We start from the raw sequence: 15,486 nt of genomic DNA on the forward strand, positions 1-15,486 counted from the left end.
GTTTGCTTTGTGCGCCTGAAAACTGAGTCGGCGTGAAATGCGCCGTACATTTACATGTGTCATGAGGGCACTCATCAGAAACACATGGCCCTGGGAGCTCCTTCCTCTCACGAGATTTTGGACAGAATCAGCCTAATAAGCCGCTCATGATCATCCATCACATAGAGCACAATTTGACCTCAGGAGTTCAGGAGGGGGTATTTTTACTTGTTACCTGATAAATCTAGAGCACCTTTGAGTGCATGGGAAAAAAACATTTTCTCATCTTTTAGCTAAAATGACTGACAGATGCCTGGAACTCACACTGCCTTTTGCATATTTTATTTTTTTGGCATAACTTTGTTTACGCAGTTTTCTCACGTTCCGTCTTTTCCCATAGTTTATGCATATTTCAACCTCCTTCTGTTCGTTCCTATGTACTTTGTTTTCTTTTCCTTCCTCTCTCTTTTTTGTTGTTTTTTTTTCTGAATCTGATGCTTCCGTTTCCTGTAAGTCCTGAAGAAGTTCACATCAATTTTGTGAAGCTCTATGATGGTTTATTTGCCTAGCAGGCATCTAAGAATCCTCCGCCGCTTCGGGTTTCCAGTGTTTAACTTAAACACTTCAAAGAATTTTTATTGAAGTAATTGAGGTCATTTAAATCTTTGAATAGTACAAGAGCAACTACTTTCGGTCTTCAGCCCCTGACCATCATTATCCTTTTCAGACCATCACCTTCACCCCTGATCTTGGTCTGAGGGAGGCTGGTCAGGAAAGACCAGGATATGAATGGATGGTGGCCAGATCGAAGGGCAATGTGACCAACCCCAAGATAATAGGGCTATAAATATTTAAGTGGAAGTGGATGCCGGAGCTCGTGGTTCTCCACACTGCAGATGACTTATAGCTGCCATTAACCTTGACTATGGTCAATGGTGGCCCGTGGTCAGCCAGAGCGCACCCCGCCGGCGCTCCTGAAGGACCTCTGGTAGGGCGCCAGCTCAGCTTTCAGTGGGTCTTCCCAGGGCTGTAATGCAGTGAGGCTCCAGGCCTCAGATGGCTTACTTGCGGAGGAGGTGGAAAGCACTCAAGGCCTGGCAAAGCAGGCCACCCCATTCTCCACTTCCTGTTCTTATTTCTTTTAGCATCCGCTCCATTTCCACTGCAGTAAACTTCCTTGTCAGATGTACAGCCTGACCGCCCTGCTTTTTTTCACTCTTTCTCTTAGCGTAAACAAGCTTGCCTGCAAGCCAGCCTTCTTTCTCTTGTTCATTCTGCCCTTGAGGTCCACTTTGTCCACCATTGCGCCTGCAAGGTGACGTTGAGAACCGAGTTAAGAGTATTCCGTCTTATGCTTCTGCTCGCATTGGCATTTATCTGTTCTACCTGTCTGCATTGACATATGACACATGTGCGTCTACATTACGTTATGGACCGATGTCTTTGTAAGGGAGGATGTGTTTTCCGTGGTACGGTATAGATGAATGTCCTTTGTTGCCTCTTTTTCGTTGTGTCTGTATTAACAGCCCAAGGTGAGTTCTTCTTTCCAGTAGCTTTGCTCACAGAGCTATGAACCGCAAATAAGAATTTGTGTTTAGAAATCTTTAATGTGTCTTCATTAAAGTACAGACTTGCATTTTATTCTATTCGGGATGTGAGGCCACATCTCTGCAGGAATATACAGCATGTGTGTTTGTGCTTCAGAGTTTAAGTGAGTTTATATTGCAGCAATACTGCAGGTGTGTATCTTTCTGCATTACAGTTCCCTCCCCCGTTGATTTATAGGCCGTTTTTAGGGGTTAAGGAAAAGCTGCGGTCACTTTAGTCATTATAATAACTGCCCATTAAAGGACTTGTGGCACAGCAGTGGGATCGGAGGTGAAACCTGATGGAGGGGTTTATATTAGTTTCTAATGTCTAATCAACACAGTGTGTTTTTGCTGTCAGTGAAACTAAATGAAAACTGCCTGACAGAGGAGGAGGACGGTGATGTCAGGGGCAAGACCTTTGCTCACAATTAGCGCAGCAATGCCTCATCTGAAGGTGAGGCTCATCTTCAGGCCTGAAGGCCCCACTCATGAAGGACTGTGAGGTATATGCTGGAGTGTGGAAGAGATCAGATGAGATGCTGGAAGAGGAGAAGTCCTGTGTGGAAACTGTGCTGATGGGCAGCTCCAGAGCCGAGCTGGCGCGCTCCTGCACGACTGTGAAGCTGTGAATGTAAATGAAACTCCGGGGAGCCGGAGCAGGATAGGGGGCTCCTTCTGCAGGGAGTCACTGAGGGCTCCACCTGTAATAACAGACTGAGCGGGAGGCCGGACAGCCAGCCACACAGCTCCCCGCGTGAAGGGATCAGAAAACACAAATGGAGCGGGACTCATATGGGCCACTGTGTGTGTTTAGATGTGTTTATATATGTGTTTGTGCAGTCTGCCTAAACGCTTTGACTGATGAAGAGCTGTCTGCCAGCATCTCTCTCACAGTGAATAGTGATCCAGAGGGAGACATCGCTGCGGCTCATCCCGGCACTTGGAGTCCACCGACTTCATCTCTCAACAGCAGCTCTGGTTCTCAGAAGGGAGCTCGCATCACATCAGTTCCTCATTCTTCTTAGAGTTATAAATGGTTGTGAGATTAGGTATGCATTTGGGTCAGTGCCGGGCCAGGTGTAGAGCCTGCGTCTCCCATGAACTGTAGCTTTGAGCAAAGTAGTCGGCCTAGTGTCACAGAACGCATTTGGTGTGTTTGTTGGGCAAGGTTTCTACCCTGAATTCCTCATGTCAGATTAATTACCTGTATATTTGGGTAAAATGCTGTATGTTTCTTTGTATAAAATTGTCCGTTAACCAATTAATTAATAATAGTAAAAATTCCACTGACTATAAAGGGATGTGTAACAGTGGGTAGGGGATAAATCATACAGAAGAGTGGACAAAAAGGATGGAATATGTGACTCAAAGTCTTCAAAGTTCTTTATTAACATGACTGCATATGTCCCGCTTGGGGTGCCTTGCGATGGACTGGCATCCCGTCCTGGGTGTGTCCTCTTCCCCTTCGGCCTTGCACCCTGTGTTGCCGGGTAAGGTGCCGGCTCGCTACGACCCCCGCTCGGGACAAGCGGTTGTTGACAACGGATGGATGAATATTGTAATGTGCATTGGAGAAATGTGTCAACAAAATGATTTCATAATTATAATGACAGTAATAATAATAAAAAGAGCACCTTGATCTTCGGGATTTTGTCCACAGTCTTCATTGTCTATGTAAATTCCTGCAACATTAAGAGAGATAACATAAACCCTGGTGTGTGATCCTGGGTACATGGCCAGCTATGCAGGGTGGGATAATTCAGCAGTACTTGTAAGCCCTCCACCTTCTCTGATCTCTAGCCATATGCAGCATGAATTCTAGGTGCTAGTCAAAGGGTGCATTCATAAACTTTTGACAGTGCATTCATGTATGCTTAAAGTGTAACGGTGTATTATCCTGTTCCATTCATCTGAAACACACACATAACACATAGACACCAAAAGCCTTGACTGAAGAAGGAAAGGCAGTGAAGGTCACATGTGGCAAACTGCTTTCTGAAGAGGGTGTTCGGTCGCTACATGTGGTGCCACTCACCCGGTCATCATCCGTACCTCCCGCTCCGCATACCCTCCTCCCATCAATCACTGGGAGAGTAATAGCACTGAGTTCTCCACAGCACAGCGACGGCTCAGTACAGCACGGAGAGCCAGTGGAGAAAACACATTGATAGTTACTGATGGAGGGGTGTGGTGACCCAGCGGGTTTGGCCAGGTCCCGCTCTCTGATGGGTCCAAGGTTCGAGTCCTGCTTGGGGTGCCTTGCGGCAGACTGGCGTCCTGTCCTGGGTGTGTCCCCTCCATCTCCAGCCTTGCGCCCTGTGCTTCTGGGTTAGGCTCTGGTTTGCCATGACCTCACCTGGGACAAGCGGTTTCTGCCAGTGAGTGTGTGTGTGAGTTGCTGATGGTACTTATGAACTCTAATAGCAGTTCTGTTGTCAAATTGTTCTATAAGAGTTATGTTTGGGATCATTTTTGAAATTGCATATTTATGTGTGTTCTGGAGTTTTTCTCCTTTTCATATTTCACTCTCTCTCTCTCTCTCTCTCTTTCTCTCTCTCTCTCTCTCTCTCTCTCTATCTATCTGTCTTTTCCTCGCTGTCGCCTTCAGCCGTATCTCATTAAGGCTGAAACAAGCTCCACGCAGCGCTCTTGGATCTGGTTGCCATTGTTTCCATTTGAAGGGGGGGTGGTTTTTCTGTCTTGCTGTTTTGATTAAACAGCCATTAACCCCCATCTGGTGCTGAGTTGTGCTAGGACTGGACCTGGTTCATTTCTTGGCCCTTCGCACTCCCTTCAAACATCTATCTTTCTCTTTCAATCGCATCGGAAGCAAAGTTCAACAAGGCGTACTGAACCAAAGCTTTAAAAGAATTATCCCGTCCTTTTATTGCTTCCGACTGTGTACTGAGGACAGTAAGCAAGTTTAATGAATAACAGTGGTCAATGATTACTCAGAGCAGATCATTATAATGCAGCCTATTGTCAAGGTTTAATAACCCAATAGTTGAGAAAAAATAGACCCTGCTGTTTTATTTTACATTGCATTAAGAGGAAGCACACATTGGTTAAATGTGTTTGGTCATAACTACTCCCATCTTCATAAGGGAGATAGTCTGCTCTTCGTGTCACGTAGCACTACTGTGCCGCATATGCTTTGCTTTAATGGCAGCTATTGGTCATGTGAATTTATGAATCGCAGAAAGGAGGACAGAGAAGGGGCTATTTTTTCACATGCCATTCTTCCATGGATCTGTCAGTCAGTGCATCCATCGCTGAACACATTTGACAGTTTTAGCCCCCAGACTCCATGGGGACTGCTCTTTGTGGCGGTGGATTCGTCTGAACGTGGGGCTCCGGAAATGTGACCAGGTTGAGGATTTCCTCCGCAGACCAAGGAGACAGTTGTGGTTTCACTGGCACTTCCTGTATCCCCAAGGATCAACCAACCCAACCCCCTCTCCCCACACAGACCGTCAATGGACCTTTCACCATGAAGACTGTCAGATCTTTACACCACGCAGCCAGAGTCTGCTTCACTCACCCACAGACACATGGAAACATACACTGATGAGTAACACAAAAGTGGAATAAGGAATAAAGCCCTTTGATAATGGAAGGTACTTTGGGTGTTCATTTTTTTGATATGGCTGAAGTTATATAAATTAATCACTTAATGTATCAGAGGATAAATCTATAAGCTAAGCAACAAAGTATTAATAATACTGATTATGGCTATGAGTTCATGCTAGTGGAACATAATATAAAACTCTCTGCTTGGAGCACTCTGAATGGTAAAGTTGATGGAGGTGTTGGATGTCTCTGGGTTGGCCAGGTATCATCCACTGATTCTTCCAGAATGTCATGTGACCTGTAGGCTGACTGCAGTGGGGCTCTCAGAGCTTCTCGGCACATGCTAGATGTTGGGAGTTGAGTCGAGTATAATATGAATAAATCAAGGTTGAAAATGGAAAAAACACCTACATAATAATAACAGAATGTATATTGTTAACAAAATATGTCATTACCTTAAGCAATACATGTAAGCAGTAGTGATGTGTTTACATGAATATATAAAGCAATGTCACTCAGTTAAATGCCATTTTCTTCTCCTTAGCCCTGGGACAGATCATGCTCTATGTCGATGGAATGAATGGGGTCATGGGTCACAGCGAGACCATCCAGTGGCTGTACTCCCTCATTGGATCAAAGGTACAGATGTTCTTTGCTGTCCATCACATTGCACTGCACAATACAAGAGGACTTTATGCTGTTCAGGTAATCTGTGAGGCACATTGCCCTGTACAAGCTCCTTCATCATCCTCATATTTCACATTTTTTTCACATCTATGGCTTCTTTGCTTGTACACACATCAAGAGTAAGGGGGCCTCATAAGGAAGCTTTTTTATGGCACAGTCATCTCAGACATGCAGCACTGGGCCAACTTGTACTTATTACATGGAAGGCCATTGCTGTCTTCTGGGAGTATTAACAGTATAGTTTTCCATTCCAAAACCTTATCTAACAATGATTATTTAGTACATATCTGATTAGTAGCTGGAATCAGTTATCCATTTGAACACTGTTTAGTTTTGGCATTCTGGGCATGCCTGAAGTTCACAGTCTTTATAAGGCTGATTGCAAGACACAGTTGGAACATGCAGCCAAATTCGGCCCCCTTTTTTGCAGAAAATCTATTTTTCCCTCATTATCTAGTGTCATTGTCCACTCTTCAAGATTTAGCCCAGGCTTTACTTGCAAATTGGTAACGTTGCTATAGGTGTCATGATGGCAGCTATGTGCCTTCGGGGTCAGGGAAGTGGCTAACAGCAATGAGTCCTGGGGATTTGGGGAGTATGGACAAGGTCAAAGTGGGTCTGGGAAGCATGGAGAGCAAAATAGTGAAAGAGCAGGGACTGGATGCAGATGCCTCTCACACTTTTCCTGAATCAGCCCAGCAAAAACTCATTTGAATGAATTGACAAAGGTCAAAGTCATTTTGGGATAAAACCATCAACTAAGCAACAGTATAGTCTCAAAAAAATGCATTTGCTTTAAATGTAATTAGCGCAAGGGACTGCTCGGTTAGATTTTGCTTCTCTTCTCTCTCCTTGTATCTCCGTATGTTCCTGGTTGATTGAGACACACTTGCCATATTGATAAATCTTGTAGCAGTATGTCTTTCTACCCCCTGAAACTAGCGATTGAAGTGGTGAATCTCCAGTTTATTGGGCAAAGGGTCTACTGTGGTGCAGTTTGTGAATGCAGTGCAAAAATCTGAGTTCTTCAGGGCTCGTTGCAAACAGTCAATGAGAAAACCCATAAAAAGGAAGGCCTGAGCCATGAAAAAATGCCTGGAATCATCAGAAGAGCAAATGTTTATGCATTGACGCTGCAGGGATCCATTTGCTTAATTCATATTTTTCTTTCCTTTTAAAGAGTGGTTCTGTGTTTATTTCAACCAAATGAAAGCACTGACCGCAACAACATATTGGTTTTTGCAAACCCTTTTTAGAACTACAAGTTATATCTGTGCGCTTCGAAAGATGCTATAACCTTTAAATAACTCACTGTGCTGCCATGCTCTGTGTTCTGACCCATCTAGTGCCACTATAAAGACCCATGTCTGGAGAACCGGGCCTTTGTGTCTCTTCAAGTCTGGCTTTTTAGTTGACCAAAGCAGAACTGACAGTTATTCACACATGTGCCCTCTCCTAAAATAATCCCTCTGAGAACGTCCCTGTTAGAAAATGAAAAATAGATTTTGGGCTCAAGCTTTACAGTGCAGTAGAGTGCAGAATTGACCATTATATCGCTATTTATAGGCTTCAAGCTCCCACTAGCTAACACAACATCCCGTGAGATCCAAGGTATAGCCTCACTCTTTCTGAAGTGGTTGTGTCATGGATATTATACAGGCAGAATGCAAGTTCAAGAGAAATTATCATAATCTGTTAGAGCCCAGAGAAACCTAGTCCTAATGGGAAAGGTGCCACAAGACTTTATTCTGCTTTGACAGCAGTATAGAGTGCAAGGGCAAGTTTGCTTCTGTGTTTCTTTGTTTTTGTGTACAAGAAAAATGGATAAAAAAATATAAATACTTATATTTTAGACTTTCCTGGGACAATGTCTATTCATTATCTGGAATAGTTAAAAGTCAAAAAGTTTAAAGTCCTGTAATTCATTTTTTGTTCATTGTCAAACAAAGATACTAACCCTTATGCATATCTCATCATAAGTCATTAGAGTATTTATAATTTGTAAATTCATTACCAGTGTCAAAAGATACATATATGAGTGTTTGAAAAAATATAAGATGGTATTTAACAAACCTTCATATTTATACCTTTTTAACTGACCTGCGCTTTACACAGCAGGACATGAGTGTCCGTCTTCGTGATGCATTCCTGGCAGATTCAAACACAGCCACGCTAAAATTTGAAATTTTATCATGGCTCCATGGTAATTACAGTTGTTTTTATAGGAAATGCATCCATTGTTACTAGCCAGGCCTTGCATATATATGCATATGACACCAAAAAGTAATTAATTTTCAGAATGGCAACTTTTTTGGTTTTACCACCGGTAGTATAATTTCTGTCAAAACTGGCATATTTGACTTGTACCAATGCAAAATATTTTGTGTTGCTATTGATAGACAGAAGCTTTTCTGTCCTGAGATCAGAGCTACTAGTATTTGGGAATGGACTCACTGCACTGTTTTGGACCATTCTCAGCTCTGTCCTTGTGTGTGTTTCTGAATGTTTGTGTCTGTTCGCATGAACTTTCCTTTATAAAAGTTGCACACCCACAGTGACGAGCTGTCAATGGTGTGTTTAGCATACTGTTTCCTGCATTCAGTTTCGTCTGGTGGTGAAAACAGCGCTAAAGCTCCTACTGGTGTTTGTCGAGTACGCTGAGCCCAATGCTGCACTGCTGGTCCAGGCTGTCACAGCTGTGGACACCAAGAGAGGTGAGTGCGAACGGGTCGCCCCACACACATCACACCAGTCTTCCATCAAGCTCAGGGGTCATAGATAGAGAAAAGGATTATTTCTCACACCTTAGCTGGTCTACATATTTAAGAGCATATTTTTAGCAGCTAATGAAACACAAAGCAGGCCATGAGACAGGACAATGAAGCAGCTCCAGTAAACCATTGAGAACTTTTGGAGTCATGAGCATGCTGGTCTTGGTGAGGATGCTCTCCACGCTTCTCAACTGGGACAGTTGTTCCACAGTGTGTTTAACTGAGAAGATGGTGACTCTACATTAGAGATGGATTTATTTTCCTGTATTCTACAGGGTGTGTGAATTAGACTGGGTTACCTTAAAATCCCTTGCTCAAGGGGTCTTACTGATTCATGGGTTACCTGTATATTTGTAGTTTGTAGTTTGATCTTAGAAGACAAAGTTACCTGGGTGCTTATAGCCTGTGCATACCCATTGTCTCACTTTGGTGCAATGTATAAAAAACATATTTGATGAGCTAGTTAACGCTCATTAACAATTTATTAGGTTGCCAATCTCTATACTGCATGTAGAGTGCATTGAGTTACTTGAATCTCTCTATTGGGTCCAAGGCGCACATCTTACTGTACATGTAGGAAAGCATGAAGTGGTGTGTCTCTGATGCACTGGGAGACTGAGGGGAGATTATCACGGGGGGGGGGTCTCCTAGCTCTCCCATTATAGGTTTTCGTCTGCCTCCTGCTGGACTTGGAGGGGAGCACTTCTGTGTTCCTCCAAGAATTGACAGGACATTTCTCATCCCAGGTCTCAGAAAGATATGTCTTTCAGGGAGTATGAGAGGGAAAGAAAGGGAGAGAGGGCTGAAAAAATCTGAGGTTTGACCATCCCAGCCTGTGGCTGCTGTATAACCTTGAAACTTCTCTAATACCCTTCTGTGGCACATGTAATTATCTCATTTAAGTGCTTTAATACTGAGGGCCAGCAGATACCATTCTTAATCCTATGGTATGGAGAATTGGATGGGGTTTAGAACCACAGCCTTCTGGTACCATTGTAACCACAAGTGCAATCGAAGCAATCTAGCAGCAACATTCTTTTATAGCCAAGAGAAGTTGATCTAGTGTGGTGTAACTGACTGGTGGTTTTCCATTCAGGCTGTAAGCTGTGGTCAAATGCCATGGAGATCCTGGATGAGAAGGATGGAGTGGACACAGAGCTGCTGGTGTATGCTATGACACTCATTAACAAGGTAGGAGGCTTACCATACATCAGGTGTACTTTTGCATTGTTTATGTCCATATTAATTACCTGCAGTTGAATACAAGCTACTGGCTTTAACTTCAGTATCAAATGATCTTCACCTTTGTTAAGAAAATAATTGACTTACTGTACGTCAGTTCATATTGTTTTTCTCTTGAAAAACCCGTGGTTCAGAATTGACACCAATTTTATTGACTTGAATTGAGGTAGAGAAGCACTTATGTATTACACTTATAAGTTTGCAATATCTCTGCATGAGTGGCATAACTGGCTCCACACTGGTAAACAAGGGGTAAAAAGGCTTTGGAAAGGTAAAGGTATAACCTCTGAACCTGTGTCATCCCAGACGCTTGCAGGTCTACCAGACCAGGACTCCTTCTATGATCTGGTGGATGCTTTAGAGGAACAGGGCATGGAGGCTGTGTCACGCAGACACCTGAACAGGAAAGGGACGGACCTTGACCTGGTAGAGCAGTTCAACATGTATGAGGTGAGCCTCCACACTGAGACCTGCTCTCATATTGACCCCGTGAGTAGCACTGCACCTCCCATGCCTTATCAGTTGTTTGTCCTAGGCAACACTCCGGCACGAAGATGGAGATGATGATAGCCAGCCACCTCCTACAGGACGCAGGGAGAGAAGGCGGTCCAGCGTGGAGGGAGGTTTTGAGAAGAGGGGGCTGGAGAGGAGGCGCAGCAGGAGGCATTCACTGGGGCGCTCCTCAGCCCCTGCTTCACCCAGTAGCCCACATGGGCTTACCCACACCAGCAGCTTTCTGCCCTTTGGTGGACAGAGAACCGAGGACATGAACGAGAGGTGAGACCACTTCACTTTTTGGGGTCTTCACTTGCTGTCATAATTTGAAAACATTGAAAGATCGAAGCTTGTTGTGATTTCCAAAAATTCCACCTTTACATTTTTGCACCTCATGTTGAGGTGAAGGGTGTTCCAACACACAGTGTGACAACTTTGTATGATTGTCTTCTGCTTCAGAGCAAACTGGCAGCATGACTCGTATCTCCTTCCTGTGATGTAAGTTCATGAGTTCTCGGAGGTCAAAGGTAATACTAGGACCCCAAACAAAACCACAGAAGCTCCTTTGCTCACTGCTATCACGTTCCAAGTATTAAAACCCTCTTCTGTGATCTTTTGCCTGAGCTGACGTGTTTCCACATTAACTCAGTGCTCAGTGTTCCCATTAGTATTGTCCTTTCGCCATCATCTATAGCTCGCCGAAAGTGCTTTATTCAAGGTAAAATCAACCGAAAAGAGTGACATTAAGCAGATGGGTGAATTGCAGGGCCTTTTTGTAGTCCCTCATTTCCTAACCACCTGATGCTCACCTTAGCTGATCGTATTCACCGGCATCTCATACCTTCTCCCCCTTCCACTCATCTATGGCCCTGGCTTAGTCTGAGCCCTGGCAATGAGTGCGTATATGAAGCCGATTTTGCACCCTGACCCATGTAAGTACCATGCAGGGCTGGTGCTTCACCTCAGGATCAAAGGTTGGCATGGCAACCTGGCACCTAACTGCATGGTCTCCTTACAGCAGTTGTGATTCTTTCTCATTTATTTGTTTGAGTTTTGTGTAGATGTGAGTACGCTGGAGTGTCTTGTGTGCCCTTGTGCATAGAGTTGTATAAGGAATGTTTGTTTGTCTGGAAGTATGTGAATGTGTCTCTTTCTGCCCTACAGTGTGTGTGTGTGGGTGGATGTGTTGTTGTGTGCCTTTATGTGTCTTTGAGTTTGTAATGGAAGAGGCAGCATGGTGGCACAGCAAGTGTCTCACAGTGCCTCATGGTGTGAGAGAATGTGGGTTTGATCCCTGCTCAGTCTGTATGGTCTTTGCATGTTCTTCCCATGTCTGTGTGGGTGTGCTCTGGTTTCCTCCCACAATCCAAAGACATGCTGTTCAGATTCCCCATAGTGTGTGAGTGACAGAGAGAGTGTGTTTCACTGATGTATGGATGAGTGACCCATTGTAAGTAGTGTATCTAACAGTGTAAGTCACCTTGGTGAATAAGGTGTGTGGGCTAGTAATGCTATGTAGTGTTTGTTGTAAGTTGTTTCAGAGAAAAGTGTCTGCTAAGCAAATAAATGTAAATATTGAGCTGATTCTTTATGTCATGTTCTGGGGGTCAGTGTCTGCTTCATTGTTAGGGCGAGGATCATGCGTTTTTGTTAAATTATGGAAGAGGGCCAATCTGAAGAACACAACACCTTCTCTATGGGGTGTAAATTTGTCTGGAACTCACAATGAGCCGGTTTAGAAAGTACTGCAAGCAGAAACCTTCATTGAAAAAAGAGGTGCTGTGTGTTTGTCTGTGTGAGTATCTGGGATGTGAGGTTGCCATATTGCTCAAGGTCCTACTGGACAGCTGGTAGTGTAGTTGTTAGAGCTGCTGCCTTTAGATACAAAGATTGTTGGTTTGATTCCCACCTCTGGTTGTAATAGCCTTGAGCAAGGTACTTACTGTAAATTACTCCAGTAACATTACCCAGCTGTATGAATCAGTAAATAGTTGTAACCTTAACATTGTAAGTTGCTCTGGAGAAAGCGTTAGGTAAATGTAGACATGTTGCACTGTTTGTTAGTCCACATTATGCAAACCTGCTTGTTCACTTACAATTTAAAAAAGCTCTGTTGTGGCCTCTCTGTGCAACGGACTGATGTCATAATGGAGCTCAATACCTTTTCATTGGCATCGTCCGTTTGTTTTCCATAGGAGACGTGTCATCTCAGCAAATTGGATTGCTGAAGGTTTTTCACAGATTTTACAATAAATACAAAATTGTGTATGTGTTTTAGCAAGCAGGTTGCTTTATTTATAATCATAAATCATTTGTATAGTATAATGTACCAAGGGTGTTATATTGGGTCTTAGATAAAACCAGGTGGATAAGTACAGATGTGTCACTGAAATTACTAAAAAGATATGGGTGGCTTCCTGTGTGTTTTTGTAGGTTATGTAACTTTACTAAAATAATGGGTCTGCCCATCATAGTCATTCCACCAGAAAGAGTGATCAGCGAGCAAGGCTTTCATCAGCTCAAAGCAGTCCCAAATGTGTTGGTGTTTCTTTTCATCTTAATTTATTGGGCCGCTTATTGGACTTATTGGACAAGGAATAATCTCAGAAGAGAGCTGGCAGCTGAACTGTTACTCTTATGAGAAAGTATTTTGATTCTTTTGAGCTGGGAAAAATGCAGACTAGGTTGTAGCTTGGACCTGGGAAGCAGAAGCAGCCCCCCGGCAAAAAATGGATCAGACATGGTTGGCCGCTGGGTGGAAGATGTCCTGTTAAGATCGCAGGGCAGCTGAGATCAGTGTTGGTGGGCCAGGGTGAGCAGGAGCAGAGGAAGTGTATTACCCTGATGTTCAAGCCAAAATCTTGGTGTGTTTCTCTACATCTGGCCGCCAGTGCAGCCTTTTTAATGAGTTCCTTGCCTCTTTGCCATAGCACATGTACAGACAGCTGTCTGGTGCATTCAGGCTCCTGGGCATCACTCTGGTGGCTGGCCCCACATGCTCATGCTCCACCTAAATGCATTTACATCCTTGTACATAAATACAGAACACTTCCCATGTAATTTAATTATTAAAACTAACATTATGATTAGTGAACTGGGTTTAATGCGAACTGATTGAGTAAATTACCTCTACAGAGTGAACAGCCATGATTTAGCGACTACAGATGAACAGAAAGTCATAGGAAATCAAACAAAACCAGGAACTTGAAAAGTCTAGCCAAGGTTCAGCTGACCTTTTATTTTCTTTGCGATGGTTTACATTTGCTTATATTTTTAGGGAAAAAAAAATATGATATACCTAACATTAATGGTAAATATTGGGTTCTTTGTAATCCTCACTCCAACTTTTCGCTGGACTGCTCACAACATCTACGGTTTCATCTACATCTATCATATATTGTCATTGTGGTGTAGTCTGTTTTAATAAGGTCTATAGAAGATCCATCGTCGGAAAAGCTACAGTATTTCCATTTAAATGTAATGTCCATACATTGAGTGTGGCGCTGTTTTGTTTCTGCACCACATCCTCTTTCATCTCCTGTGGCCAGACTCTCTGCCTTGCCTGCTGTTTGTTTTCATTTTGTCTTTGCATGTGTCTTTTCTCCTCTGCTCCATTTTCTGTGTGTCACCCGCCTCTGCCCCCTACCCTCCTTCTTTCCTCCTATCGGCCCCTCCAATTCACCACAGAGAGGAGTATGAGGAGGAAGAAGAGGAAGAGTCTCCGATTACAGAATCTAATACTGAGGAGGAGGAGGAGGAGGAGGAGGAGGGGGGTGAAGAGTCCTCTAGGCAGGGTGCTCCCAGGTATTCTAGGACTAGAGGATATGCCATAGTGACCCCTCCCTCACTGGACCTCAGTAATACTGGATGCCAATCCTCTCCCAGACTGGCCTCAATGTCTTTTCACCCAGTTTTCTGGATGCCTTGATGTTGGGACATGGAGTGCATCTAACAAGTGGGCATGAGACTGGTTTGACATAGCATTTGTATCACAAGCTGCTCTCCCATGAGTTTTTAAAAGTTTAGGAATTTTTATCTCCTCTCAAACATATTGTTAAAGATTCTTTCTCCATTTTTCTGACTCACCAAACACACCAAACAACCCTGAGATAAACTAATTGTTCTTCATTGCCATGCTTAATTCCTCTTCTCCATGGCTTCCTGGCTTTTCTCCTATAATTCTTTTTAACTGTGGTCATTGTTGTTATTACTAATATTACTTGTCTCTCTATGCTCTTGTATTGAGTTTTAAGGCTACATCTTGGGAAGATTTTTATACGAAAATGAATTAATTTGAAATGACGTATTTCCACTGTCTACTGTTGATTTGTCTCTGCACCATGAATCAGACGGCAAAGCCCTGCTGCTTTATCCAACAAGAGCAATGTCTTGAATGTGCTCTTGCATTACAGCAACGTGTCTCGTTTATTTGCTGTAGGGTAGAGGCTCTTGTCAACCCTGTCTTTCGACAGCATACAGTGGTGCATTTTTCAAGAGGGTATACAGAGCAGATAGACTAGAGAAGACATTGATGTCCATAACTAACCATGTCTATAACTCCTGACCCCACATTACAAACCCACCCATAAACTTTCTACAGAGAATCAACTGAGTATTTTGGTGTTAATCTGGCAGAATAATAAGTGGAGTTCTTTGTGGCTGAAATTAACCACAGTTAAAGTACACTCCATTCTCCCTCTAAGATGATCCTGTCTGTTGTAGCTGTTGTTTTCTGTTTCTCATTAGCATTCCCAATGCTGTAATAAAATGTCACATTTTCTTTTCACATTCCTTCTTTCCATTCTGCATTTTGCTACAGTGAGCTTGTCCTTGTGACTCCATCCATAGTAGCAGCAGAGGAGATTTCTAAATCAAGCTCGTGTAATGAGGACTTAGTCCATTTTGAAACCACGATTGCCAGGGAGGAGAAAGAGGAGACTGATCTCCCTCTTCCAGCCTATCCTAATTCTGCCCAACCCTCCATTCTGGCCTCCTTGCTTGTCCAAAGGAAGTCCTCCTTCAGCATACCTCCCTCTGTGGAGACTGGTCCCCACCTGCGGGGCTCTGTTTCACCATCTCCAGAGCGCCTGCCGTACCTTGTCCACTCACCCTTCCATCTCTTCTCCTACGACTTTGATGAAGAAGATACATGT

At 43.6% G+C, this 15,486-nt stretch overlaps 1 protein-coding gene across 4 annotated transcripts in view; it reads left to right on the forward strand.

The window, feature by feature from the left end:
* fhod3a (formin homology 2 domain containing 3a) overlaps positions 1-15,486 on the forward strand; it is a 98,606-nt gene that overhangs the window by 53,608 nt on the left and 29,512 nt on the right. For all 4 annotated transcript variants that reach the window (XM_029248231.1, XM_029248232.1, XM_018750449.2 and 1 more), the window contains 5 exons: positions 5,683-5,777; positions 8,428-8,539; positions 9,693-9,787; positions 10,145-10,288; positions 10,374-10,615. In XM_029248231.1, coding sequence (XP_029104064.1) covers positions 5,683-5,777; positions 8,428-8,539; positions 9,693-9,787; positions 10,145-10,288; positions 10,374-10,615 — 688 coding nt within the window. The remainder of the gene's footprint in view (positions 1-5,682; positions 5,778-8,427; positions 8,540-9,692; positions 9,788-10,144; positions 10,289-10,373; positions 10,616-15,486) is intronic.

This window comes from Scleropages formosus, chromosome 23 (genome assembly GCF_900964775.1).
Source record: "Scleropages formosus chromosome 23, fSclFor1.1, whole genome shotgun sequence".
Lineage (NCBI taxonomy): Eukaryota > Metazoa > Chordata > Actinopteri > Osteoglossiformes > Osteoglossidae > Scleropages > Scleropages formosus.